At 40.8% G+C, this 24,302-nt stretch overlaps 1 protein-coding gene across 1 annotated transcript in view; it reads left to right on the top strand.

The window, feature by feature from the left end:
* LOC139155693 (cytochrome P450 2J5-like) overlaps nucleotides 1–22,326 on the top strand; it is a 38,057-nt gene extending 15,731 nt beyond the window's left edge. The window contains exons 8-9 of the mRNA XM_070730935.1: nucleotides 17,402–17,543; nucleotides 22,142–22,326. Of these exons, the coding sequence (XP_070587036.1) occupies nucleotides 17,402–17,543; nucleotides 22,142–22,326 (327 nt within the window). The remainder of the gene's footprint in view (nucleotides 1–17,401; nucleotides 17,544–22,141) is intronic.
* The last annotated feature ends 1,976 nt before the right edge of the window (nucleotides 22,327–24,302 follow it).

Here is a 24,302-nt window from a genome sequence, read left to right as displayed (position 1 = left end):
CACTATGGGCCCACAATAACAGCATGATGTTCAATGTCGACAAGAGCAAAGTCCTTCACCTTGGTAAAAAAAAACCTAGACACACATACAGCCTGGGAAAAACCCCACTTAGCAGCAGTAACTTCGAAAGAGATCTTGGAGTCTTGGTGGATAATCAACTAAACATGAGCCAGCAATGTGCAGCTGCGGCCAAAAAAGCCAACACCATCCTAAGCTGCATCAACAGGGGGATACACTCCAAGACCAGGGAAGTATTAATACCACTCTTTCAACTCTAACAATAAATAAATAAATAGATAGATAAATAAATAATAAACAATAAACAAACAAACAAGAATATCAAACATTTTTGAGAGATGAATTATGGGTGTAAATCCAAAGACCTCTCTGATTTTAAAATTAGAACCTTAAATGTTTTATACAGTGATACCTTGTCTTACAAACGCCTCATCATACATACTTTTTGAGATACAAACCCGGGGTTTAAGATTTTTTTGTCTCTTCTTACAAACTATTTTCACCTTACAAACCCACTGCCGCTGCTGGGATGCCCCACCTCCGGTCTTCTGTTGCTAGCAAAGAACCCGTTTTTGCACTGCTGGGATTCCCCTGAGGCTTCCCTCCATCGGAAACCCCACATCCGGACTTCCATGTTTTTGTGATGCTGCAGGGGAATCCCAGCAGGAGAATCCCAGCAGTGCAAAAACGGGCACTTCGCTGGCAATGGAATTATGGAGGTGGGGTTTCCCAGCGAGGGGAGCCTCAGTGAAATTGCAGCATCAGAAAAACACAGAGGTCTGGAGGTGGGGTTTCGAGGACTTCGGTGTTTTTGCGATGCTACAATTTCACTGATGCTCCCTTCACTGGGAAACTCTACCTGTGGACTTCCGTTGCCTGCGAAGCACTTGTTTTTGCGATGCTGGGTTTCCCCTGCTGGGATTCCCCTGCAGCATCGCAAAAATACAGAAGTCCGGAGGTGGGGTTTCCCATGGAGGTGAGCCTCAGGGGAATCCCAGCAGCGCAAAAATGGGTGCTTTGGATGGCAAAAGGGGTGAATTTTGGGCTTGCACGCATTAATTACTTTTCCATTGATTCCTATGGGAAACATTGTTTTGTCTTACAAACTTTTCGTCTTAAGAACCTCGTCCTGGAACCAATTAAGTTTGTAAGACAAGGTATCACTGTGTTTATCCTAGGAAGTTGACAGGAATTTTAGGGGCTGAACTTAAAATCAGAATTGTAGTCATATATAGCCAGGTTTCTTTGTTCTCTTCTTCAAGAGACAAGGTGACCTTAGTTAATAGTATTTTTTTATTTATTTTGTCCAATACATAATACACATTGAAGAAAATAGATATATAATAATATAAATAAAGAAAAGAATAGAAGAAAAGATATAAAAGTATAGGTGAACTTATTTGAAAGGAAGAAAAGATAAATGAGATAAGGAGAGACAATTGGACAGGGGACGGAAGCCTTCTAGACTCTAGTTGAGAGAAAGAAAGTTAAGCTGCTGAGCAGCCACTGCCCACAGAAACTGCTCTGAGAAACTAACAAACACGAATGTGCAAAGACAAGGGTTTCATCAATATTGTTTGGGCTTCTTTGCCTGTTTCCTTTATGAAACTGTTCTGTTTAAGCATATATACATATATATTTACAGGGGACCATTATCACCCCAGACCTGCGCTCTGTTCTCCTTGATCCTGAACAATGGGAGACTCCTGGAAAATTCAATCCAAATCATTTTTTAGATAAGGATGGCAAATTCATTGACCGAGAAGAGTTTCTGCCCTTTGGAATAGGTAAATCTGTGAGCTCAAAGTGGCTTACTCAATTCTTATTTCATTTATTAAAATTACATTTATATTTCACCCATCTCATTAGCAAGTGATTCTCGGCAGCTTACAACTTAAAGATTCCCACGACCACATCCCCTGAGCTTTCCTGAGGTCATCCTGCTCTGAACAGGAAATCAATGAATCCTAATTTCTTCTAGTAGTTGGGGACGATTCATGGCAAACTTTACATTCTGGACCATTCCTGAACAGACAAGATGACCATGAGACATAGAACCATAAAAGTCTGACGGCAGAAAAAGACCTCATGATCCATCTAGTCTGCCCTTATACTATTTTTTGTATTTTATCTTAGGATGGATATATGTTTATCCCAGGCATATTTAAATTCAGTGACTGTGGATTTACCAACCACGTCTGCTGGAAGTTTGTTCCAAGGATCTACTACTCTTTCAGTAAAATAATATTTTCTCACGTTGCTTCTGATCTTTCCCCCAACTAACTTCAGATTGTGTCCCCTTGTTCTTGTGTTCACTTTCCTATTAAAAACACTTCCTTCCTGAACCTTATTTAACCCTTTGACATTTAAAAGATATTCACTTCTTTGAACTTTTTCCAAAGTCTCAATGTCTTTTTGATAATATGGTAGGCAAAATTGGTTGCGGTATTCCAGGTGTAGTCTTACCATGGTTTTTATAAAGATTTTATGATGATGGGGTATAAATCTGTAGAACAGATTATTATCCTTTTTATGCATGTTTTGTCTCACGTACAGCTGAACGTGTCTGTGTAGGGCAGCAGCTGGCAAGAATTGAGATCTTCATCTTTCTGACCATCCTGTTGAGGTCCTTCAGCTTCCGGTTGCCTGAAGGAGTGAAAGAACTCAACGAAGAACCTGTTCCAAAGATCACAATGCATCCTCACCCTTACAAACTATGTGCTATTCCAACACAGGCTTAAACTTTTAAAAACACCATAAAAAGCATAAAACTCTTTTCTATATGCCTCTTCACTTAATTTATTCCCCCCCCCCTTCATTTATTCTACATTAAAACTTTGTCACAAACATACCCAACCATGTCAAACCAGAAGGTCATGTTTGAACAATATGCTAAGTAAGTTTGTTACATTTTGGCTTAGTTTCCTTTTGCATGCCAATAAAGAACAAAATTGTCCCTATTGCCATCATTGTCCTTGTGGAACTTTCTCTCTGGCGCTTCCAAGTCAATCTTGAGGTACAGTAATACCTCGTCTTACGAACCTAATTGGTTCCGGAAGTAGGTTCGTAAGGCGAAAAGTTCGTAAGACGAAACATTGTTTCCCATAGGAAACAATGTAAAAGCGATTAATCCGTGCAAAAAGGAAAAAAAATCGCAAAATGGCGCTCCGCTGGGTGCCGCCGCCTGGCTGTCACCTTTTCAAACAGCCGGGGGGCTTCTCAGTGTTCTCCGCCGAGAAGCGCCGCCGCCTGGCTGTCACCTTCTGAAAGACCTTCCGGAGGTTTGGGTTCGGGTTCTGGAGGCCGCCGAGAAGCGCCCGGCTGTTTCAGAAGGTTACAGCCGGGAGGTGCCGCTCGGCGGAGCACCGTTTTTTGTGATCAGCGGCGGTGGTTTTGGCCGATCTGGAGGCTAGAAAGAAGGTGGGGAATCCCAATAGGGAATTCCATAGGCGGAGCTTTGACGTCACGAAGTTCGTAAGAAGAGGCAAAAAATTTCCGAACCCCGGGTTCGTATCACGAGGGGTTCGTATCATGAGGTACCACTGTAGTTATTTCCTTTTGTCTAACACTTTTTGCTTTTCTTCCTGGTTTCTGTACTTCGTTGATTGGAAACAAATAGCAATGCATCTTTCGATGACCTGTAATAATTAGCACTGGTGTCCTGCCAACAAGTGATTGCCACATTCAGTCTCATACTTCTGACCTTTTGCCACTTAAGTAGCAGAGGAAGAGAGGGTTTCTTGTTTTGTTCTTTTAAATCAAGAGTCAAAGCAGTTAGGGAAAGAAAGTCATGTATTGTATACCTTCTAGAGCAGTGTTTCCCAACCTTGGCAACTTGGAGATATTTGGACTTCAACTCCCAGAATTCTGGGAGTTGAAGTCTAGATATCTTCAAATCGCCAAGGTTGGGAAGCACTGTTCTAGAGCCATTTTGGTGAATAATGAACTTTATACATGAAATAAATAATTAAATGAATAACAAGGAAGAAGGTCATTCAAGTAAGGTGACCAGATGTCCTGCTTTTGGTGGGACGGTCCCTCTTTTGAATAATTTGTCCCGCGTCCCGCGATGTTTCAAAAACATCCCGATTTTCTTCGGCCAGAAAAAGACTCTCTTCCCTCCTGTCCCCTTCCAAGAGTTTAGTTTAGTTAGTTTATTTAGATTTGTATGCTGCCCCTCTCCGAAGACTCGGGGCAGCTAACAACAATAATAATAAAAAAAAAACAATGTAATAAATCTAATCTTAAAAGGTAATCTAAACAACCCCAATTTATGTGACCAATCATACCAACAAGCATACCATGTATAAATTCTATAAAACTAGGGGGAAGAGAGAAAAAATTTTCAATTCCCCCATGCCTGACGACAGAGGTGGATTTTAAGGAGCTTGCGAAAGGCAAGGAGGGTGGGGGCAACTCTGATATCTGGGGGGAGCTGGTTCCAGAGGGTCGGGGCCGCCACAGAGAAGGTTCTTCTCCTGGGTCCCGCCAAATGACATTGTTTAGTCGACGGGACCCAACTTCACAGCTGCCACTGCTCTTTGCCTCCCCTGCCCCTGGAGGGCCCACCCACCCACCCGCCTTGCAGAGTCTGTGATGGGGAGGTGCCGGGAGAAGCTCCCCCTGCAGCCGCTCTCTCTCTCTCCTAAGCAGGGGAGAGAAACTACGTTCATGGTTTTCCGACAGAAAAGTAACAGCTTGTTTGTTTGAGGAAAAGGGCGGCAGCTAGGACCCAGGGGGAGCCTGCTAACCTGTCCAGTCCTGTACATGGGCGGGGTTTTAGGCCCAGAGTAGCCTACCTGCAACACTCATGGAATACTCGGTAGGGCATTTGAAAATCTTTTGGGAGGAAGAGAGAAAGAGGGAAGGTAGGGGGAGAGAGAGAGAAAGAAAGAGAAAGAGAGAGGGAAGAAGGGAGAGAGCAAAATTTAGTGTGAAACTGCGAGTTTAGTCAACCAAAGCTTCAGTCCTGCATATTCTGCCGAAATTAAGTGACAAGATCTGGGTTGCAAAAAAATCTGAACGACCGCTGGAAAGTTAAGCCCTTTGCAATGGTCATGTGGATTTTTGCAATCCAGGCAGACTTGTTGGTTTACCTTAAGAGAGTTAGCATGCAACAGAAATAAATAAGATTGGTCCTCTTAGCTTTTTAAAAAATATAAATGTTTGTAATGCTTGCAATATAAAGTAAAAATCCCCAGTTTGAATTGATACTGCCAAATCAAGTCCACATTTTATCATAGACAAGCTATTACTACATTGGCCAGACTCATCCTTCGTTTTATGGCTGCAATTTTTAAACTTTTCAGTATCAAGTCCTAAATTCCTGGTTTCTCCTGAATGCTTCTATCCATGCTTCTTTTTAGATTCCCAAGTAGTTTTCTATTTCTAATTGTTCTGTACCTCTTTCAATTTTTTTTAAAAAATCTAACATTTAACTCTCAAACGCCAAGATCATCTAGATTTGACTTACTTATCAAATTTCTGTACCAACAATCACGCTTGCTTGCCTCTGAAGGCTTTTACAGAGGCGTTTACAATTTAGACCAAATTTTTAATCACAAAACCCACCCCTACCCCTCCCACTCCCACCTTTCCCACCCTCATCAATGGTGTCCCACTTTATCAATCTTAAAATCTATTCACCTTACATTCAAGGGCAGAATTGGGGACAACTGTTATCCTTCAGGCATAGGCCAGATACCCAATTACTCTAAAGCAGTGAGAGTGAACCTTTTTTCCCTGGGGTGCCGAAAGATCGTGGGTGTGCACTATAGCACACGCATGAGTGCCCACATCCATAATTCAATGCCTGGGGAGGGCAAAAAGTAGCTTCTCTCGCCCTCCCCAGAGGCCCTCTGGAGGCCGGAAATGGCCTGTTTCCCAACTTCTGGTGGGCCCAATAGGCTCGCGTTTTGCCCTCCTAGGCTCCAAAGGCTTAGCTGGAGCCAGGGGAGAATAAAAACACCCTTCCCTATCCCCCCTGGAGGCTCTCTGGAAGCCAAAAACGCCCTCCCAGAGCCTCTGTGTGAGCCAAAAATCAGCCAACTGGCACACACATGCACATTGCAGCTGAGCTAGGGCAGGAGCCTGGAGGATGTTAGGGCCTGGATGGGTGTCAACAAACTCAAGCTCAACCTAGACAAGACGGAGTGGCTGTGGGTCTTACCTCCCAAGGATAATTCCATCTGTCCGTCCATTACCCTAGGGGGAGAATCACTGGCCCCCTCAGAGAAGGTTCGCAACTTGGGCGTCCTCCTCGACCCACAGCTCACATTAGAGAAACATCTTTCAGCTATGGCGAGGGGGGCGTTTGCCCAGGTTCACCTGGTGCACCAGTTGCGGCCCTACTTGGACCGGGAGTCACTGCTCACAGTCACTCACGCCCTCATCACCTCGAGGTTAGACTACTGTAACGCTCTCTACATGGGGCTACCTTTGAAAAATGTTCAGAAACTTCAGATCGTGCAGAATGCAGCTGCGAGAGCAATCATGGGCTTCCCCAAATATGTCCATGTTACACCAAAACTCCACAGTCTGCATTGGTTGCCAATCAGTTTCCGGTCAGAATTCAAAGTGTTGGTTATGACCTATAAAGCCCTTCATGGCACTGGACCAGATTACCTCAGGGACTGCCTTCTGCTGCACAAATCCCAGCGACCAGTTAGGTCCCCCAGAGTGGATCTTCTCCAGGTCCCGTCAACTAAAGAATGTCACTTGGTGGGACCCAGGGTAAGAGCCTTCTCTGTGGCGGCCCCGGCCCTCTGGAACCAACTCCCCCCAAAGATTAGAATTGCCCCCACCCTCCTTGCCTTTTGTAAGCTGCTTAAAACCCACCTCGGCCATCAGGCATGGGGGAATTGAGACCCTCTTCCCCCTAGGCCTTTATAATTCTATGCATGGTATGAATGTATGTATGTTTCGGTTTTTTTTAATATTAATGGGCTTTTAATTATTTCTAACATCAGACTACTATTGTACACTGCTTTATTGTTGCTGTTAGCCGCCCCGAGTCTCCGGAGAGGGGCGGCATACAAATCCAATAAATAAATAAATAAATAAACAGCTCGCGTGCCAGCAGATATGGCTCCGAGTGCCACCCGTGCCATAGGTTCGCCATCACTGCCCTAAAGGAAGTCCTATGAATGGATAATTGTGTAATGACCCTGGGAACCCAGTGAAACCTGAGTCATTCTTAGAGTTCTGCAGTGTGCATAAGGGGAAAACGAAAACATCTGGATCCCAGGAACAAGAGCAGATGTGAGTCTTTCAAAGGTACATCTTTCAGGCTATGCTCTTCAGAATGAGGCTTAGCAAGGCGGTCAGTAGTTTGGTGGTAAGGAATAAAAAGCATAATAAAAGTATTGGGTCACAAGGCAAAACACAATACCAGAAAGGATGGCTAGGTTGCTAATGAAGCCCACAAAAACCTATTGGGTTTAATGATGCTTCAGAGTTGAGCAATTGTTCCTTGTAGAGCTTTAGCAAGAATCGGTTCCAGGAGGTAATCAAGGATTAAGCAGCTGGATTGTTGACATCGTTTTTTAAATAAGTATTTCTAAACACCCACTGCGCTCTACCTATAATTTACTGCATGGATTCAGGACGCCTTTCTATCAATAACAGCTACTGCTGAATCTATTAGAACAGCCCTTCCTTTATAGCATGGTGGTTATACTTGTTTCGGTTGCAAAATAGCAATAGCATTAATAATAGCATTTAGACTTACATACCACTTCACAGTGCTTTGCAGCCCTCTCTAGGTGGTTTACAAGAGTCAGCCTATTGGCCCCAACAATCTGAGTCCTCATTTTACTGACCTTGGAAGGATGGAAGGCTGAGTCATCCTTGAGCCTACTGAGATTCACTCCTCCACTTGAAATAGAATATCCTATGAGACTAGGCTTTCAATCCTGGGTCTAGAAAGTCTAGAACTAAGATGCCTTAAAAACAGTCTAAGTATTGCCCGCCCCGAGTTTTCGGAGAGGGGTGGCATATAAATCCAATAAAACTTGAAACTTAAACTTGAAACTTGCCCACAAGCTCATATGCTGCAACGTCCTGCCTTCAGCTTCAACCACAACAATACAAGAGCATACAACAGATTTAAACTTAATATTAACCACTCCAAACGTGAGTGTAAAAAAATATGACTTCAGTAACCGAGTTGTCGAAGCGTGGAACTCATTAGGGGCGAGTACAAGTGCACTAGAGTGCCGTCCGTCCCCTGTCCTATTGCTCTCCTATATCTCCTATTCCTTTCTTCTATTCCTGTATCTCTTCTTCTATTCTTTCATTGATATGTTCTATTACTATACCTTCTTTTCTATTATTTCTTAGATATATTTTACTATGAGTATCTCCTCTATAATCTTCATCATGTATTTTACTATGTGTATATAGATATACAGTTGTACCTCATGATACGAACTTAATTGGTTTCAAGAGGAGGTTCGTAAGGTGAAAAGTTCGTAAGATGAAACAATGTTTCCCATAGGAATCAATGTAAAAGCAAATAATGCATGCAAATCCTTCAGAAAATCCCAAACTTTAGAAGGGAGGCGAACAGAGGGCAGGGAGGAGCAGCTAAAGGGGGCGGGTGGAAGAAGCAAGGCTAGGCTAAAGGGTGAGTGGGAAGGAAGAAAGGCAAGGGGGGCGCCCCACCCTTTTCTTTCTTCAAAAGACACCCTTTGCTGTTCTCTCCAAAGTCTTTCCCCCTCCAAGCCGCCCCTCCCTTTTCTTTCTTCAAACGACACCCTTTCAGTGCCTCTGCAAGCACACTGTTCTATTTTTGTTAATGCAAAGTCTTTCCCCCTCCAAGTTGCCTCTCCCTTTTCTTTCTTCAAAAAAGGGGGAAAAAAGAAACCCCTTCATCCCAGCAGCAGCGGCTTGGGTTCATAAGGTGAAAATAGTTCGGAAGAAGAGGCAAAAAAAATATTAAACACCAGGTTCGTATCTTGAAAAGTTCATTAGAAGAGGCGTTCGTAAGATGAGGTACCACTGTATACCCATTAAAAACCTCATTGTGTATTGGACTAGATAGATCAATAGATAGATAGATAGATAGATAGATAGATAGATAGATAGATAGATAGATAGACAGACAAACAAACACACAAACATACAAACAAACAAACAAACAAATAAATAAATAGATTCGATCTGCCAAACTGCTTGACAGCTGGTGATCAGCAACAGTAGCTTGCAGTACTGAACTCTAACCACTGCACCACCAAAGCTGCAGAGCAACCATAGATGGTGTTCAAAAGTATGAGGACTTCATGAAGATGTTCCCTTATTTGCAAGCAAAGTTGAGTGAGGTTTTTCATGGCTATAGTCATGATGCTGGGCTTGGAAGGGTAAGTATGAGATATAATCCTGGACTAGATAATATCTTTGCGCCCCAACAAGATTTTTCTGTGTATTAGGTTACATTTCATGGATAAATGGAACACCATGATTTTTATCTTAATTTCATCAGGATTTTCAAATAATGCTGGCACACTATCATGTGAAGGACATATTTGAATTATATGGTCCTAGATTTTAAAAAAAAATTAAATTATTATTTGAGTGACTCGTGGTCAGAGAGAAGAACATCCTTCATGTGGATTAATATAATTTGTTGACAAAGTTCCAGTGATATTCAAACTAATGATCAAAACACGCCTTGTTATTCATTCCCATTGATAGAACAGGAGGAAGAGCAAAAAGCATCAGACTAAAGGATAGAACCACCTCTAAATCTACTAGTGATCATCAAAGAAAAAGAACTAGCAGAACAATGATGATGATAGGGACAATTTTGTTTGTTTTGCTACTTGCTTTGTTGATTCTCTTCTTCCTGAAACAATTTTGGACCCAAAGAAATTTGCCTCCTGGTCCTTTGACTCTGCTTCTGATTGGGACTTTCTTCGCCGTTGGGCTTTGGCTCCGTGAAGATTACTTCCGTAAGGTATTTACGGTACTTCTAACCAGTAGTAATCACGATAGTTCTCAATTGTTTTCTTTATTCCAAAATTATGGTATAATTAATCATGCCACGACATCCAGGTAAGACTTGTTAATAATAATAATAATAATAATAATAATAATAATAATAATAATAATAATATTTATTAGATTTGTGTGCCGCCCCTTTCCGTAGACTCGGGGCGGCTCACAACACAATAAAAACAGTTTAAAACAAATCTAATAATTTACAATTTAAAATATTAAAAAAACCCATTATTAAACAGACATACACACAAGCATACCATACATAAATTGTATAGGCCCGGGGGAGATATCTCAGTTCCCCCATGCCTGATGACAAAGGTGGGTTTTAAGGAGTTTGTGAAAGGCGAGGAGGGTAGGGACCTCTGGGGGGAGCTGGTTCCAGAGAGTCGGGGCCACCACAGAGAAGGCTCTTCCCCTGGGGCCCGCCAACCGACATTGTTTAGTTGACGGGACCCGGAGAAGGCCCACTCTGTGGGACCTAATCGGTCGCTGGGATTCGTGCGGCAGAAGGCGGTCTCGGAGATATTCTGGTCCGATGCCATGAAGGGCTTTAAAGGTCATAACCAACACTTTGAATTGTGACTGGAAATTGATCGGCAACCAATGCATACTGCGGAGTGTTGGTGTAACATGGGCATATAATAATAATAATAATAATAATAATAATAATAATAATAATAATAATAATAATAATCAACAGACGAACCAAAGTGCAGACTCTGTAAAGAAACAGATGAAACAATCGATCACATACTCAGCTGCTGCAAAAAGATCGCACAGACTGACTACAAGCATAGACATGATGCTGTGGCACAGATGATCCACTGGAACTTGTGCCGGAACTACCATTTACCAGTGGCAAAGAACTGGTGGGATCATAAGCCTGAAAAAGTGGTTGAAAATGAGCAAGCAATACTACTGTGGGACTTCCAACTTCAGACTGACCGAATTCTGAAGCATAACACACCAGACATTGTGATTGTGGGGAAAAAGAAAGTATGGATCATCGACATCGCAATCCCAGGAGACAGCAGAATTGAGGAGAAGCAGCTAGAGAAATGAGTGAAATATGAAGATCTAAAAATCGAGCTGCAACGACTCTGGCATAAGCCAGTGAAAGTGGTCCCAAAGGATCTCAGTGGACATTTGAAAACCATCGGAATTGACAAAATCTCCACCTGTCAATTGCAAAAGGCTTTACTGAGATCAGCAAACATAATTCGCCGCTACATCACGCAGTCCTAGGTGCTTGGGAAGCGCCCGACTGGTGATGAAACATGAAATCCAGCATAGTGATCTCATTTGCTGTGTTGTACTGACATAATAATAATAATAATAATAATAATAATAATAATAATAATAATAATAATAATATTTTATTAGATTTGCATGCCGCCCCTCTCCGAGGACTCGGGGCGGCTCACAACAACATAAACAGTGTACAAATCCAATTTTGAAATGCAATTTAAAAGCCTTATAATAAAATAAAATAATCACACAACCAATCAAACCATACACCAGCCTTGACAATTGGTGTGTGTGTTAGTATCCCCATGCCTGGCGGTAAAGATGAGTTTTTAATAACTTACGAAAGGCGAGGAGGGTGGGGGCAGTCCTAATCTCTTGGGGGAGTTGGTTCCAGAGGGCCGGGGCCGCCACAGAGAAGGCTCTCCACCTGGGTCCCGCCAGACGACATTGTTTCATCGACGGGACCCAGAGAAGGCCCAGAGAAGTGGTGTTCATAAAATAGATAAATACTTATACATGAGATAGACAACATGTAAGGGAATACAAAATTAAGTGGATAAGTAATAATACCTTTTCATGTATCCACTTCTGTACCTACTTGTTATGTCTATCCAGTGATATTTTCACATACCCGTAAGTGCAATTACCTATTACTCATTTATTTTGCTTACTATGCCTATTCTATCTTCTGGAATATAGAGGTGTTAATGAGGAATACAATAGAATGGATTATGATTTGTAAATGACAAACATGAACCAGATCTATTTTAAAAAATATATGTAAAAATAAATAAATTAACCTTTTTTTTAAAAAAAGACTTGTTTATAGTTGCTTCAAAGAGAACAATTATTATTATTATTATTATTATTATTATTATTATTATTATTATTATTATTATTATTAATTAGATTTGTATGCCGCCCCTCTCTGGGAACTCGGAGCGGCTCACAACAACACAACAGTACAAATCCAATGGTTAAGAACAATTTAAAACTCTTAATATAAAAAACAATCATACATCTCATGCAAACCATACATAAAGTGGAAACGGCCCAGGGGAATCAATTTCCCTATGCCTGATGACAGAGGTGAGTTTTAAGGAGTTTGCAAAAGGCAAGGAGGGTGGGGGCAATCCTAATTTCTGGGGGGAGTTGATTCCAGAGGGTCGGGGCCACCACAGAGAAGGCTCTTCCCCTGGATCCTGCCAGACGACATTGTTTCGTTGATGGGACCCGGAGAAGGCCAGCTCTGTGGGACCTAATTGGTCGCTGGGATTCATGCGGCAGAAGGCAGTCTTGAAGATATTCATTAAAATAACACATGGCATATACAGCATTAAATGGGAATAATTCATGTATCTGATTGTAACATTTCTCAACTTTGATTCACTTCACAGCCTGTAAAACGACATGGAAATATATACCGCTTGTGGTATGGGCAACAACTTATGGTAGTTCTCTCGGGGTTCAAAGCTGTGAAAGAAGGAATGACCTGCTTCCCAGAAGAATTATCTGATCGACTAGATGACCCTTTCTTGAATGATTTTGGGAAAGGAAGGGGTAAGAAATTCTACCTTAATAGCCATCAAAGTCGTCTAATTTGTGGTAATATTATGCACAGCACAGAGGGAAACAAGAGTAAGATGTAGTAAACAAATTGATTTACATGAAGGTGACAAGCAAAAGAAATATTGCTTAATCCACTTTACTCCAAAATATTATAGATGTCAATAAATTGCTATCTGGACTATTACAGTCATATCAGCGAAGGATTGCCATCTTCGGTGCTACTGGTACACCATCTTCAGCCTTCGTGGGTGCATTTGTGCCAGGCAGGCATTATGCGCCTGTCAGTGTGAGATTTCATTTCTATGCATGCGCAGCCAGAGAAATCTCATGTGAGGAAATGTTTGCAAGCGAGATTTTGGCGATTTTTGCTGATATTTTTCTTGCAATGTCCTTAGAATTGCCCCTCGTAGCAATTTAATTTAATTTAATTTAATTTAATTTAATTTAATTTAATTTAATTTAATTTAATTTAATTTAATTTAATTTAATTTAATTTAATTTAATTTAATTTAATTTAATTTAATTTAATTTAATTTAATTTAATTTAATTTAATTTAATTTAATTTAATTTAATTTAATTTAATTTAATTTAATTTAATTTAATAATTTCTAAGCCACATTTAGATAGATGTTTGGTAAGAACTGGACCTAATTGGTTTTTTAAAAAAAACACATGAATGTTATAAGGAATCACTTACCATTGTCTACTGACACCCTCAGGAATTTTATTCTCCAATAGCCACACCTGAAAACAGCAGCGACACATTGGCGTCACTTCTCTGTGGAAGCTGGGCCTGGGGAAGAAAAGCATTGAGCATCAGATAGAAGACGCAGCTCAGATATTGGTGGAGATCTTTAGAGAAACAAAAGGTATGTTGTTTGGGGTAGTGATTCAAATCCCCTTCTGCCGAAATCTTTTTCATTTTGAGCATTTTAAATTTTTTTTTTTAGAAATTCTATTTTTGGTAAAGTACCACAGAGAGCAAAGAACGATAACAGTCACCATGTGCTTTACTGCTCAACCATATTACTATAACAGGAAACAGGAAACTCCAATCAGAAAATAGAAGAAACCATGGATTATGGCTGGAATATTCATGAGCTGACAGAATCATGTGATAGCTTAGTCAACCAATGAGAAAAACAGTGCTACTGAGCATATGCAAAGAGCTAAGCTTGGTGTGGTCTCCAGTCTCAGTCTGTATGTATAAAGTCTTCATTGGAAAGAACCTTGGACTACTTCTAATCCAACCTCCTGCTTAGGTAGGAAACCTTATACCTGTTCTGCCGGCGTGTCTCAACTGCCCGTAATTACAGGGTAATTAGTCCAGAAAGACACACACCACACGATAGAAGGAAAACCCAAAAATCTTTATCAACAGAAAACAGCTCCCTTTTTAAATCTCAAAGGGATTTTCTGGTACACACTATTATTATTATTATTATTATTATTATTATTATTATTGTTGTTGTTGTTGTTGTTGTTGTTGTTATTGTTATTGTTATTGTTATTGTTATTGTTATTGTTATTGTTGTTGTTGTTGTTGTTGTTGTTGTTATTGTTGTTATTGTTATTATTGTTATTATTGTTATTATTATTATTATTATTATTATTATTATTATTATTAATTGTTCTCATTGTCAGGAAATTCAATTCAATTTCAATTTATTAGATTTGTATGCTGCCCCTCTCCGAAGACTCAGGGCGGCTCACAACAATAATAAAAACAGTATAGCAATGGAACAATGGAACAATGGAAATTTCTTCTTAGTTCAAGGTTACTTCTCTCCTGGATTAGTTTTCATCCATTGCTTCATGTCTTATTCTCAGCTACTTTGCAGAATAGCTTGACTCCCTCTTGTGACCCTGGAAAGTTTTCCACTAATAAGTCAATAAACAGACACATTGACATCTACTCCGTCTACCAATGGCTGAGAATGAAAGAATGTGTCAACCACGACCCCAAAAGTAGCATTTAAAATGAACAAATAGGCACCCTATTGCACAGCAACAAAATTATAACCCATCAGCTCTCAAGAAATCTGACTATGTCTTAGTAACAACAGCCAGCCACTCAAACCAGCCCATGACTCAGAAGAACCCAGATAAACAACTCTAATCTTAATCTGCATCATTACATATGGTATTTTAAAACCAAAGGCTAAAGTCCAGCAAGAACATCCACCCAAACGGTCCAAATTAGACCATGACTCAGAACTATCTGGACCAGTGATTTTCAACCTTTTTTGAGCCGCGGCACATTTTTTACATTTACAAAATCCTGGGGCACACCACCAACCAAAATGACACAAATCTAATAAATAAATAAATGAATGAATGAATGAATGAATGAATGAATGAATGAATAAACAAACAAACAAACAAACAAACAAACAAACCCATGAAGCTTCTTTTTCCATTATTATTATTATTTTCTAGAGAAAATCCAGAAAGAGATTGAAGATGCATTTGGTTCCTCGGGATCAATTTCCTACCAGGATCAGAAGAAGCTACCCTATACCAAAGCTGTGATCCATGAAATGAAGCGTGTAAAATATGCCTTGCTATACGGGGTTCCCAGGCAAAACACAAAGGATGTGGTGATGAGGGGATATCACATTCCAAAGGTGAGAAACATGTTCAGGTTGCATTGCAATAGCCCAATATGAAGGAAAAGGAGAGTAGGGCACTTGGACAGAAGGTACCTATGCAGGAAGTGCCAATTAGTCATGCAAAATTAAACAAGCAAGAATAGCAAACATTTTGGAGGGATGAATTATGGGTTTAAATCCAAAGATTTCTCTGATTTTAAAATTAGAACCTTAAATGTGTTATATTTATCCTGGGAAGATGATAAGAATTAAGGTCTGGACTTAGAATCAGAATTATAGTTATGTATAGCTATGTTTCTTTGTCTCCTTCTTCAAGACTTTTAGACTTTACTTATGAGAAAGGAAGTTAAACTGTTGAGCAGCCACAAAAAATGAACAAACACAGATCCATAAAGGCAGGTTATGTGCAAGGGTTTCATTATAGATGGGGAACTCATCAAATTTGCAGATGACACCAACCTGGCAGGAATGGACAACACTCCAGAAGGTAGGCTCAAGATACAGAAGGATCTTGATAGACTTAAACATTGGGCCCTAGCTAACAAAATGAAATTCAATGGTGAAAAAAGTAAGATTCTTCATTTAGGCAAGAAAAACAAAATGCACAGGTACAGTATATGTGGTACCTTACACAACAGTTGTAACTGTGAGAGGGAGCTTGGAATCCTAGTGGGCAACCATTTAAATATGAGCCAGCAGTGTGCAGCAGCTGCCAAAATAGCCAACACAGTTCTAGGCTGCATAAACAGGGGGATAGAATCAAGATCACATGAAGTGTTAATACCACTTTATAATATCTTGGTAAGGTCACACTTGGAAAACTGCATTCAGTTTTGGTCACCACGATATAAGAAAGGATGTTGAGACTTTAGAAAGAGTGCAGAGAAGAGCAACGAAGATGATTAGGAGAGTGGAGGCTAAAATACAGTGATACCTTGTCTTACAAACTTAATTGGTTCTGGGACGAGGTTCTTAAGGTGAAAATTTTGTAAGATGAAACAATGTTTCCCATAGGAATCAATGGAAAAGAGATTAATGCGTGGAAGCCCAAAATTCACCCCTTTTGCCAGCCGAAGCACCCGTTTTTGCCCTGCTGGGATTCCCCTGAGGCTCCCCTCCATGGGAAACGCCACTTCCGGACCTCTGTGTTTTTGTGATGCTGCAATTTCACTGAGGCTTCCCTCGCTGGGAAACCCCACCTCTGGACTTCCGTTGCCAGCGAAGCACCCATTTTGGCACTGCTGGGATTCCCCTGCAGCATCACAAAAACATGGAAGTCCGGAGGTGGGGTTTCCCATGGAGGGGAGCATCAGGAGAATCCCAGCAGCACAAAAACGGGTGCTTCGCTGGCAACGGAAGTCTTGAGGTGGGGCATCCCAGCGGCGGCGGTGGGTTTGTAAGGTGAAAATAGTTTGTAAGAAGAGAGAAAAAAAATCTTAAACCCCGGGTTTATGTCTCAAAAAGTTTGTATGATGAGGCGTTTGTAAGACGAGGTATCACTGTATATGAAGAACAGTCGCAGGAAATGGATATGTCCAGTTAAATGAAAAGAAGGACTAGGGGAGACATGATATCAGTGTTCCAATATCTCAGGAATTGAGAGAGTCAAACAATAGGTGGAACTAAACAAGGACAGAAGCAATTTAGAACCAAGGAAAAATTTCCTGACCGTTAGAACAATTAATCAGTGGAATAACTTACCTCCAGATTATGTGAATGCTCCAACACTGGAAGCTTTTAAGAAGATATTGGATAACCATCTGTCTGAAGTAGTGTAGGGCTTCCTGCCTAAATAGGAGATTGGACTAGAAGACCTCCAAGATCCTGCCCAACTCTGTTGTTGTTGTTGTTGTTGTTGTTGTTGTTGTTGTTAACAATATTGTTTGAACTTCTTTGCCTGTTTTCTTTATGAAACCATTCTGTGTTAAGCATATATACATATATATATTTACAGGGGACCTTTATCATCCCAGACCTGCGCTCTGTTCTCCTTGACCCTGAACAATGGGAGACTCCTGAAAAATTCAATCCAAAGCATTTTTTAGATAAGGATGGTAAATTCATTGACCGAGAAGAATTTCTGCCCTTTGGAATAGGTAAATGCATGATCTCAAAGTGATTTATCCAATTGTTATTTCATTTATTTTTTATTACATTTATATTTCACCCATCACATTAGCAGGTGATTCTGGGCAGCTTACAACTTATAGATTCTCACCACTACATCCGTTGAGTTGTCCTGAAATCATTGTGCTCTGAATTGGAAATCAATGAATCCCAATTTCTCCTAGTAGTTGGGGAAGTTTCATGGCAAACTTTACATTCTGGACCATTCCTGAATAGACAAGATGAGCATGAATATTTAAGTCCCAGGCCAAAAAAAAAAAAGCTCAAATGTGGTCCAATTACATACTGATGCACCATGAAATAAGTTGCTGGACAGAAGGTGAGAAAGTGACTTCCCTCTTGTAGGCAGTCTCTGGAAAGATACATATGAGATGAGTCTTTTCATGGGTGCATAGCTTTATAGTTGAAATGGAGCACCATCTAGTACGACCTGAATTAAAATCATCCCCCTGATACAGTAGGTGCTAACAGAGTTAAATGGAAGAAAACATCCCTAAGATAATAGAATAGAGTAGAGTAGAGTAGAGAAGAGGAGAAGAGAAGACAAGAATAGAGTAGAGTAGAGAAGAGTAGAGTATAGCAGAGCAGAATGGAGTAGAGTAGAGTAGAGAAGAGAAGACAAGAATAGAGTAGAGTAGAGTAGAGTAGAGAAGAGAAGAGTAGAGTAGAGCAGAGCAGAATGGAGTAGAGTCGAGTCGAGTAGAGAAGAGAAGAGAAGAGAAGACAAGAATAGAGTAAAGTAGAGAAGAGTAGAGTAGAGCAGAGCAGAATGGAGTAGAGTAGAGAAGAGAAGACAAGAATAGAGTAGAGTAGAGTAGAGTAGAGAAGAGTAGAGTAGAGCAGAGCAGAGCAGAGCAGAGCAGAGCAGAGCAGAGCAGAGCAGAGCAGAGCAGAGCAGAATGGAGTAGAGTAGAGAAGACAAGAATAGAGAAGAGTAGAGTAAAGCAGAGCAGAACGGAGTAGAGTAGAGTACAGAATAGACTAGAACAGAACAGAACAGAACAGAGGTGTCAAATTTGACTTTATTGAGGACTGCATCAGGGTTGTACGAGGGACCAGGGTGGGCATAGCCATCTCAATGTCAGTTATGTTGGGGGCACCTGCAGTGACCAAGTGGTAAGGTAGGACTTCTCTCAGACCCTCCCTCCATCTCATTATATTCTCCTTCCTTCCTTCCTTCCCTCCCACCCTCCTTACCTCTTCATTCTACTTTCTGGTTCCTTCCTCTCTTTCCTTCTCCTTTCCTTCCTTGCTCTCTTTCCACCTTCCCTTCTTTGTCTTTCCTCTTTCCCTTTCTCCTTTCCTGTCCCTTAGGGCAGTGATTTTCAACGTTTTTTGAGTCGCGGCACATTTTTTACATTTACGAAACCCTGGGGCACATTGAGCGGGGGGGGGGGGGGGGGCTAAAAAAAGTTTGGACAAAAAAAATCTCTCTCTCTCTCTTCCTCCCCTTCGCTCTATTTCTTTCTCCCTCCCTCTTTCTCTCCCTTCCTTCCTTCCTCTTTCTTTCTCTCTCTCTCCATCCTTCTTTCTTTCTCTTCCTTCCTCTCTTTTTTGCTCTCTTTCTCTCTCCCTCCCTACCTCCCTCTATATCTTTCTCTCTCTCTCCTTCCCTCCCTCTCTTTCTCTCTCTCTCTTGCTCTCTCTCTTGCTCTCTCTTGTTCTCTCTTGTTCTCTTTCTCTCTCTCTTGCTTTCTTTCTCTCTGAGCTTCGCGGCACACCTGACCATGTCTCGCGGCACACTAGTGTGCCCCGGCACACTGGTTGAAAAACACTGCCTTAGGGGATGCTCAAATGCAAAAGGGGGAAGGTTTCTCCTTTTCTTTTGCTTTAAGTTTGTTTTGCCAGACCTCTGCCAGCAAAAACAGAGCTGGGGGTGGAGTGAGGGGCCATTTTCAGCCATGGCAGCTCTCTGCTAGTGAAAACAGAGCTAAGTGCATGGCCCTCCTAAGCTCCATTTTTGCTGGCAGAAGCATCTCAGTCCTTCATTGTTTTCAGGGCAGCCTGGCAGGCTTTGAGTTTGACACCCCTGGTCTAATCCCTTCTTAAAAACCTCCAAGCACCCACAATTTCTGAAGGTGAGTTAATTGTCCTCATTGTTAGAAAATTTCTCCTTAATTCCAGATTACTTCTCTCTTTGATTAGTTTCTCTTCTCTCTTTGTTTATTGTCTTGTCTTCTGGTGCTTAGGAGAATAATTTGACTCCCTCTTCTTTGTGGCAGTCCCTCAAATACTGGAATGTTGTTATCATTGTCACCCGAATTCTTCTTTTCTTTAGTCTAATCAAACCCAAGACCTGCAGCCATTCTTGATATAGTTTAATCTGCAGGCCTTTGATCATTTTAGTTGCCCTTCTTTGAACTTTTCCCAAAGACTCAGTGTCTTTTTGACAGGCTCAAGCTCAACCCAGACAAGACCGAGTGGCTGTGGGCATTTACTCCAACGGACCATTCGATCTGTCCATCCATTGTTCGGGGGGGGGACACTGCCCCCCTCAGATGGGCTCTGAAACTTGGGTGTTTTCCTGGATCCACAGCTGAGCCTTGATCACCACCTCTCGGCTGTGGCCAGGGGGACTTTTACCCAGGTTCCCCTGGTTCACCAGTTGCAGCCCTACCTGGACCAGGAGGCTCTGTCACCCCGGCCCTCATCACCTCCCGTCTTGATTATTGCAATGCGGTCTTCATGGGGCTACACTTGAAGAGTGTTCAGAGACTGTAAATAGTCCAGAATGCAGCTGTAAGAGCTATCATGTGTTGTGGTTGTCTCTGGCCCAGCTCCTGCCCCAAGGAATGTGGAGGTGGATGTGGGGGAAACATCCACATGCCACAGGCCTGTTTTGCTCCCGATAGAATCTTCCGACGAAGGCTCCTCTGATGAAGGAAGCGTGAGTAGCAGGGAAGAGGGGAGTTTGGCAGACAGCCCAGGAGGAGATCAATCATCCTTATCATCCCTGGAATCCGAAAAAGAACTTATGACAGACCCATGCATGCGTAGAGTGATGCATAGGAGAGAACAACTGAAGGATTATTACAGGAGATAAGTGATGCCACCTGTGGTTGGGTGGGGCTGCTGTAATTAATGCTACAGATAAAAGAGCAGTGTGCTGGTTTAGCCTCATGGCAGTTTATCTGATTCATAGTTTCATCAAGATCGTGGTTTTTGTTGTTTCCCTGTTGAAGTCTCTGTGTGGACTTTCTGGACTTTAGAATTGGACTCAATTTCCCAGTTATTGGGTGAGAAATTGGATTGCATTTAACCTGTGCCTTGTGTGTATCAGAAAATCCCTTTGACATTTAAAAAGGGAGCTGTTTCTGTTTTTCTGTTGATAAAGACTTTTGGTTTTCCTTCTATCGTGTGGTGTGTGTCTTTCTGGACTAATTACCCTGTAATTATGGGCGATTGGGACACGCCGGCAGAACATCATGGGTGTACCGATGATGTTCCACAAGCTGCATTAGTTTCCTATTAGTCTCTGGGCAAAATTCAAGGTGTTGGTTATTACCTATAAAGCCCTACATGACTCAGGGCCAGATTATTTATGAGATTGTCTCTTGCCACATACCTCCTAATGACCAGTAAGAGCACCCAGAGTTGGCCTCCTCCAGGTCCTGTCGACTAAGCAATGCAAGTTGGCAGGACTGCAGTGGAGGGCCTTCTCTGTTGCCACCCCGGCTCTAAGGAAGCAACTTCCCCTCATTGTCCGTACTGCTCTCACCCTAATGGTCTTCTGTAAGGCCACGAAGACCTGGCTTTTCCGGCAGGCCTGGGGGCCATAAACTAACAACCATCATGGGCAAATTGTATGAATGGTATGTATGCATGTTTGTGACTGTTCTATCACCCTTCTAATGAGGGTTTTATTGTTTTGGATTTTATATTCGACTTCATTTTCATTGTACAGTGGTACCTCTACTTACGAACTTAATTCGTTCCGTGACCAGGTTCTTAAGCAGAAAAGTTTGTAAGAAGAAGCAATTTTTCCCATAGGAATCAATGTAAAAGCAAATAATGTGTGCAGTTGGGGAAACCACAGGGAGGGTGGAGAGGCCCTGTTTCCTCCCAGGAGATTCCTAGAGAGGCCCCACAGAGGCTTCTCCCCGCCTTTTCCGCCCCCGTTTCCTCCCAGGAGATTCCTAGATAGGCCCCACAGAGGCATCCCCCCACCTTTTCCGGCCCTGTTTCCTCCCTGGAGATTCTTAGAGAGGCCCCACAGAGGCTTCTCCCTAACTTTTCCAGTTACAGTTTTGGAGGCTCAGGTTTGTAAGTGGAAAATGGTTCTTGAGAAGAGGCAAAAAACCAGTTCTTATCTAGAAAAGTTTGTAAGTAGAGGCATTCTTAGGTAGAGGTACCACTGTATTGTATTTATATTGTTTATTGTAAGCGTCCCTGAATTCTTCGGGATGGGGGCAGCATAAAATTTGAATTAATTAAATAACTAAATAATATGGTGACCAAAATTGGTTGCAGTATTCCAGGTGTGTTCTTACCATGGTTTAATGATGATGGTGTATACTCTGTAGAACAGATTATTATCTCCTTTATTCATGCTTTGTCTCATCTACAGGTCTACGTTCCTGTGTGGGACAACAGCTGGCAAAAATTGAGATCTTCGTCATTCTGACCAGCGTGTTGAGGGCCTTCAGCTTCCGATTGCCTGAAGGAGTGAAAGAACTCAATGAAGAACCTATTGCAAAGATGACAATGCATCCTCACCCTTACAAACTATGTGCTATTCCAACACAAGCTTAAACCTTTTCAAACACCATAAAAAACATAAAACTATTTCCTATATGCATCATCACTTAATTTAATCATTTTCATTCATTTATTGTACATCAAAACAGTTTCAGCCTATTGTTAAGTTCACAAACATACCCAACCATGTCAATCAGAAGGTCATGTATGAACAATATGCTAACTAAGTTTGTTACATTTTAGCTTAGTTTCTTTTATTTATTTATTTATTTATTTATTTATTTATTTATTTATTTATTTATTTATTTATTTATTTATTTATTTATTTATTTATTTATTTATTTATTTATTTATTTATTTATTTATTTATTTATTTATTTATTTATTTATTTATTTATTTATTTATTGGATTTGTATGCCGCCTCTCTCCAGAGACTCGGGGCGGCTAACAGCAACAATAAGACAGCGTACAATAATAATCCAATACTAAAAACAGTTAAAATCCCATTATAATAAAAAACCAAACATACATACAGACATACCATGCATAAAATTGTAAAGGCCTAGGGGGAAAGAATATCTCAATCCCCCCATGCCTGGCGGCAGAGGTGGGTTTTAAGCAGATTACGAAAGGCAAGGAGGGTGGCGGCAATTCTAATCTCTGGGGGGAGTTGGTTCCAGAGGGCCGGGGCCGCCACAGAGAAGGCTCTTCCCCTGGGTCCCGCCAAGCGGTGACAATTGGGTGCCAATAAACATATTACTTTCCATTTTAGTCCTAGAATCTTATTTTTTCATTTCTAATTTTTTTTAAAAAAATGTTTTTGTTTTTTTTCCCCCCATAGAGATATTTCACATATTTATCATTTCATTCCTCATTTCATTCTTTTACAATATCTTTACACATACTGTTTATTTTATATTTATCTTTTAATGTTAATCTGTTCATTTCAGCACAGTCCAAAAATTTTCTTTATTAACTGCCCATCTCCAGGAATGATTCCTGCTTTCCAGTTTTGTGAAATACAATCCTAGCTGCTGTTACTATATGTATTATTAAATATGTATCTTGCTTTTTGTATTTTTCTGGTAAAATGCCTAATAGAATATTTTTGGGTTTTAAGTCTGGCTTCTCTTCAAACACTTTTCCTAATCATGTTTGCATCTTAATTCAAATTTTATTGCTTCTGTATATGTCCACCACATATGATAATAAAAACCTGGTATTTGCTGTCATTTTGAACATTTTACTGATTTATTTTTAAACGTTTTTGATAATTTTTTGGTGACACATGCCACCTATAAAACATTATATTTTATTTATTTATTCAATTTCTATGCCACCCAACTCCCTATGGACTCTTGGCGGCTCACAACAGGAATATAAAACAACAATAGTAATACTGGCATCCTGTATCTGTTAACAGCAGTGTCCTCTAAGGTTGGTTGTTTTAGGACCAACATTCTTTACATAAATTACTTAATTTAATTTAATTACATAAAGTAAATTTACATTTACTTTACATAAAAGATCTTTGCAATCATATTATAAACAACTGCATTTTCTTTGCTGATCATATTAAACTATTTCACACCATGGACAATGCTGCTACACTTCAAAAAGACCTTGACTATGTGTCACGATGGTCAAACAAATGGCAACTTCAAATCTCAATCTTACATATTGACAAAAATAATCAGAACACAAAATACAAACTAGATGATCATCATCTTGTTGAAGATCCTTACTCAGTTAAGGACCTTGGAGTACTCATCTCTACTTATCTAAATGCCAGAGCCCACTGCAACAGCATTGCCAAAAAGGCATTAAAGAGTGGTTAACTTAATCTTGCGTAGCTTTTCTTTGATAATATTGTACTTTTATTTATTATTTATTATTTATTAATTGGATTTCTATGCCGCCCCTCTCTGAGGACTCGGGGCGGCTCACAACACATAATATACAGTATACAAAATTTTAAACCAGAGCATATAAAATGTTTGCCAGATCAATTCTCGAATTCAGCTTATCT

This window comes from Erythrolamprus reginae, unplaced genomic scaffold (assembly GCF_031021105.1).
Source record: "Erythrolamprus reginae isolate rEryReg1 unplaced genomic scaffold, rEryReg1.hap1 H_46, whole genome shotgun sequence".
Lineage (NCBI taxonomy): Eukaryota > Metazoa > Chordata > Lepidosauria > Squamata > Dipsadidae > Erythrolamprus > Erythrolamprus reginae.
The sequence above is the reverse complement of the archived record's forward strand: the minus strand, read 5'-3'. Positions and strand labels throughout refer to the sequence as shown.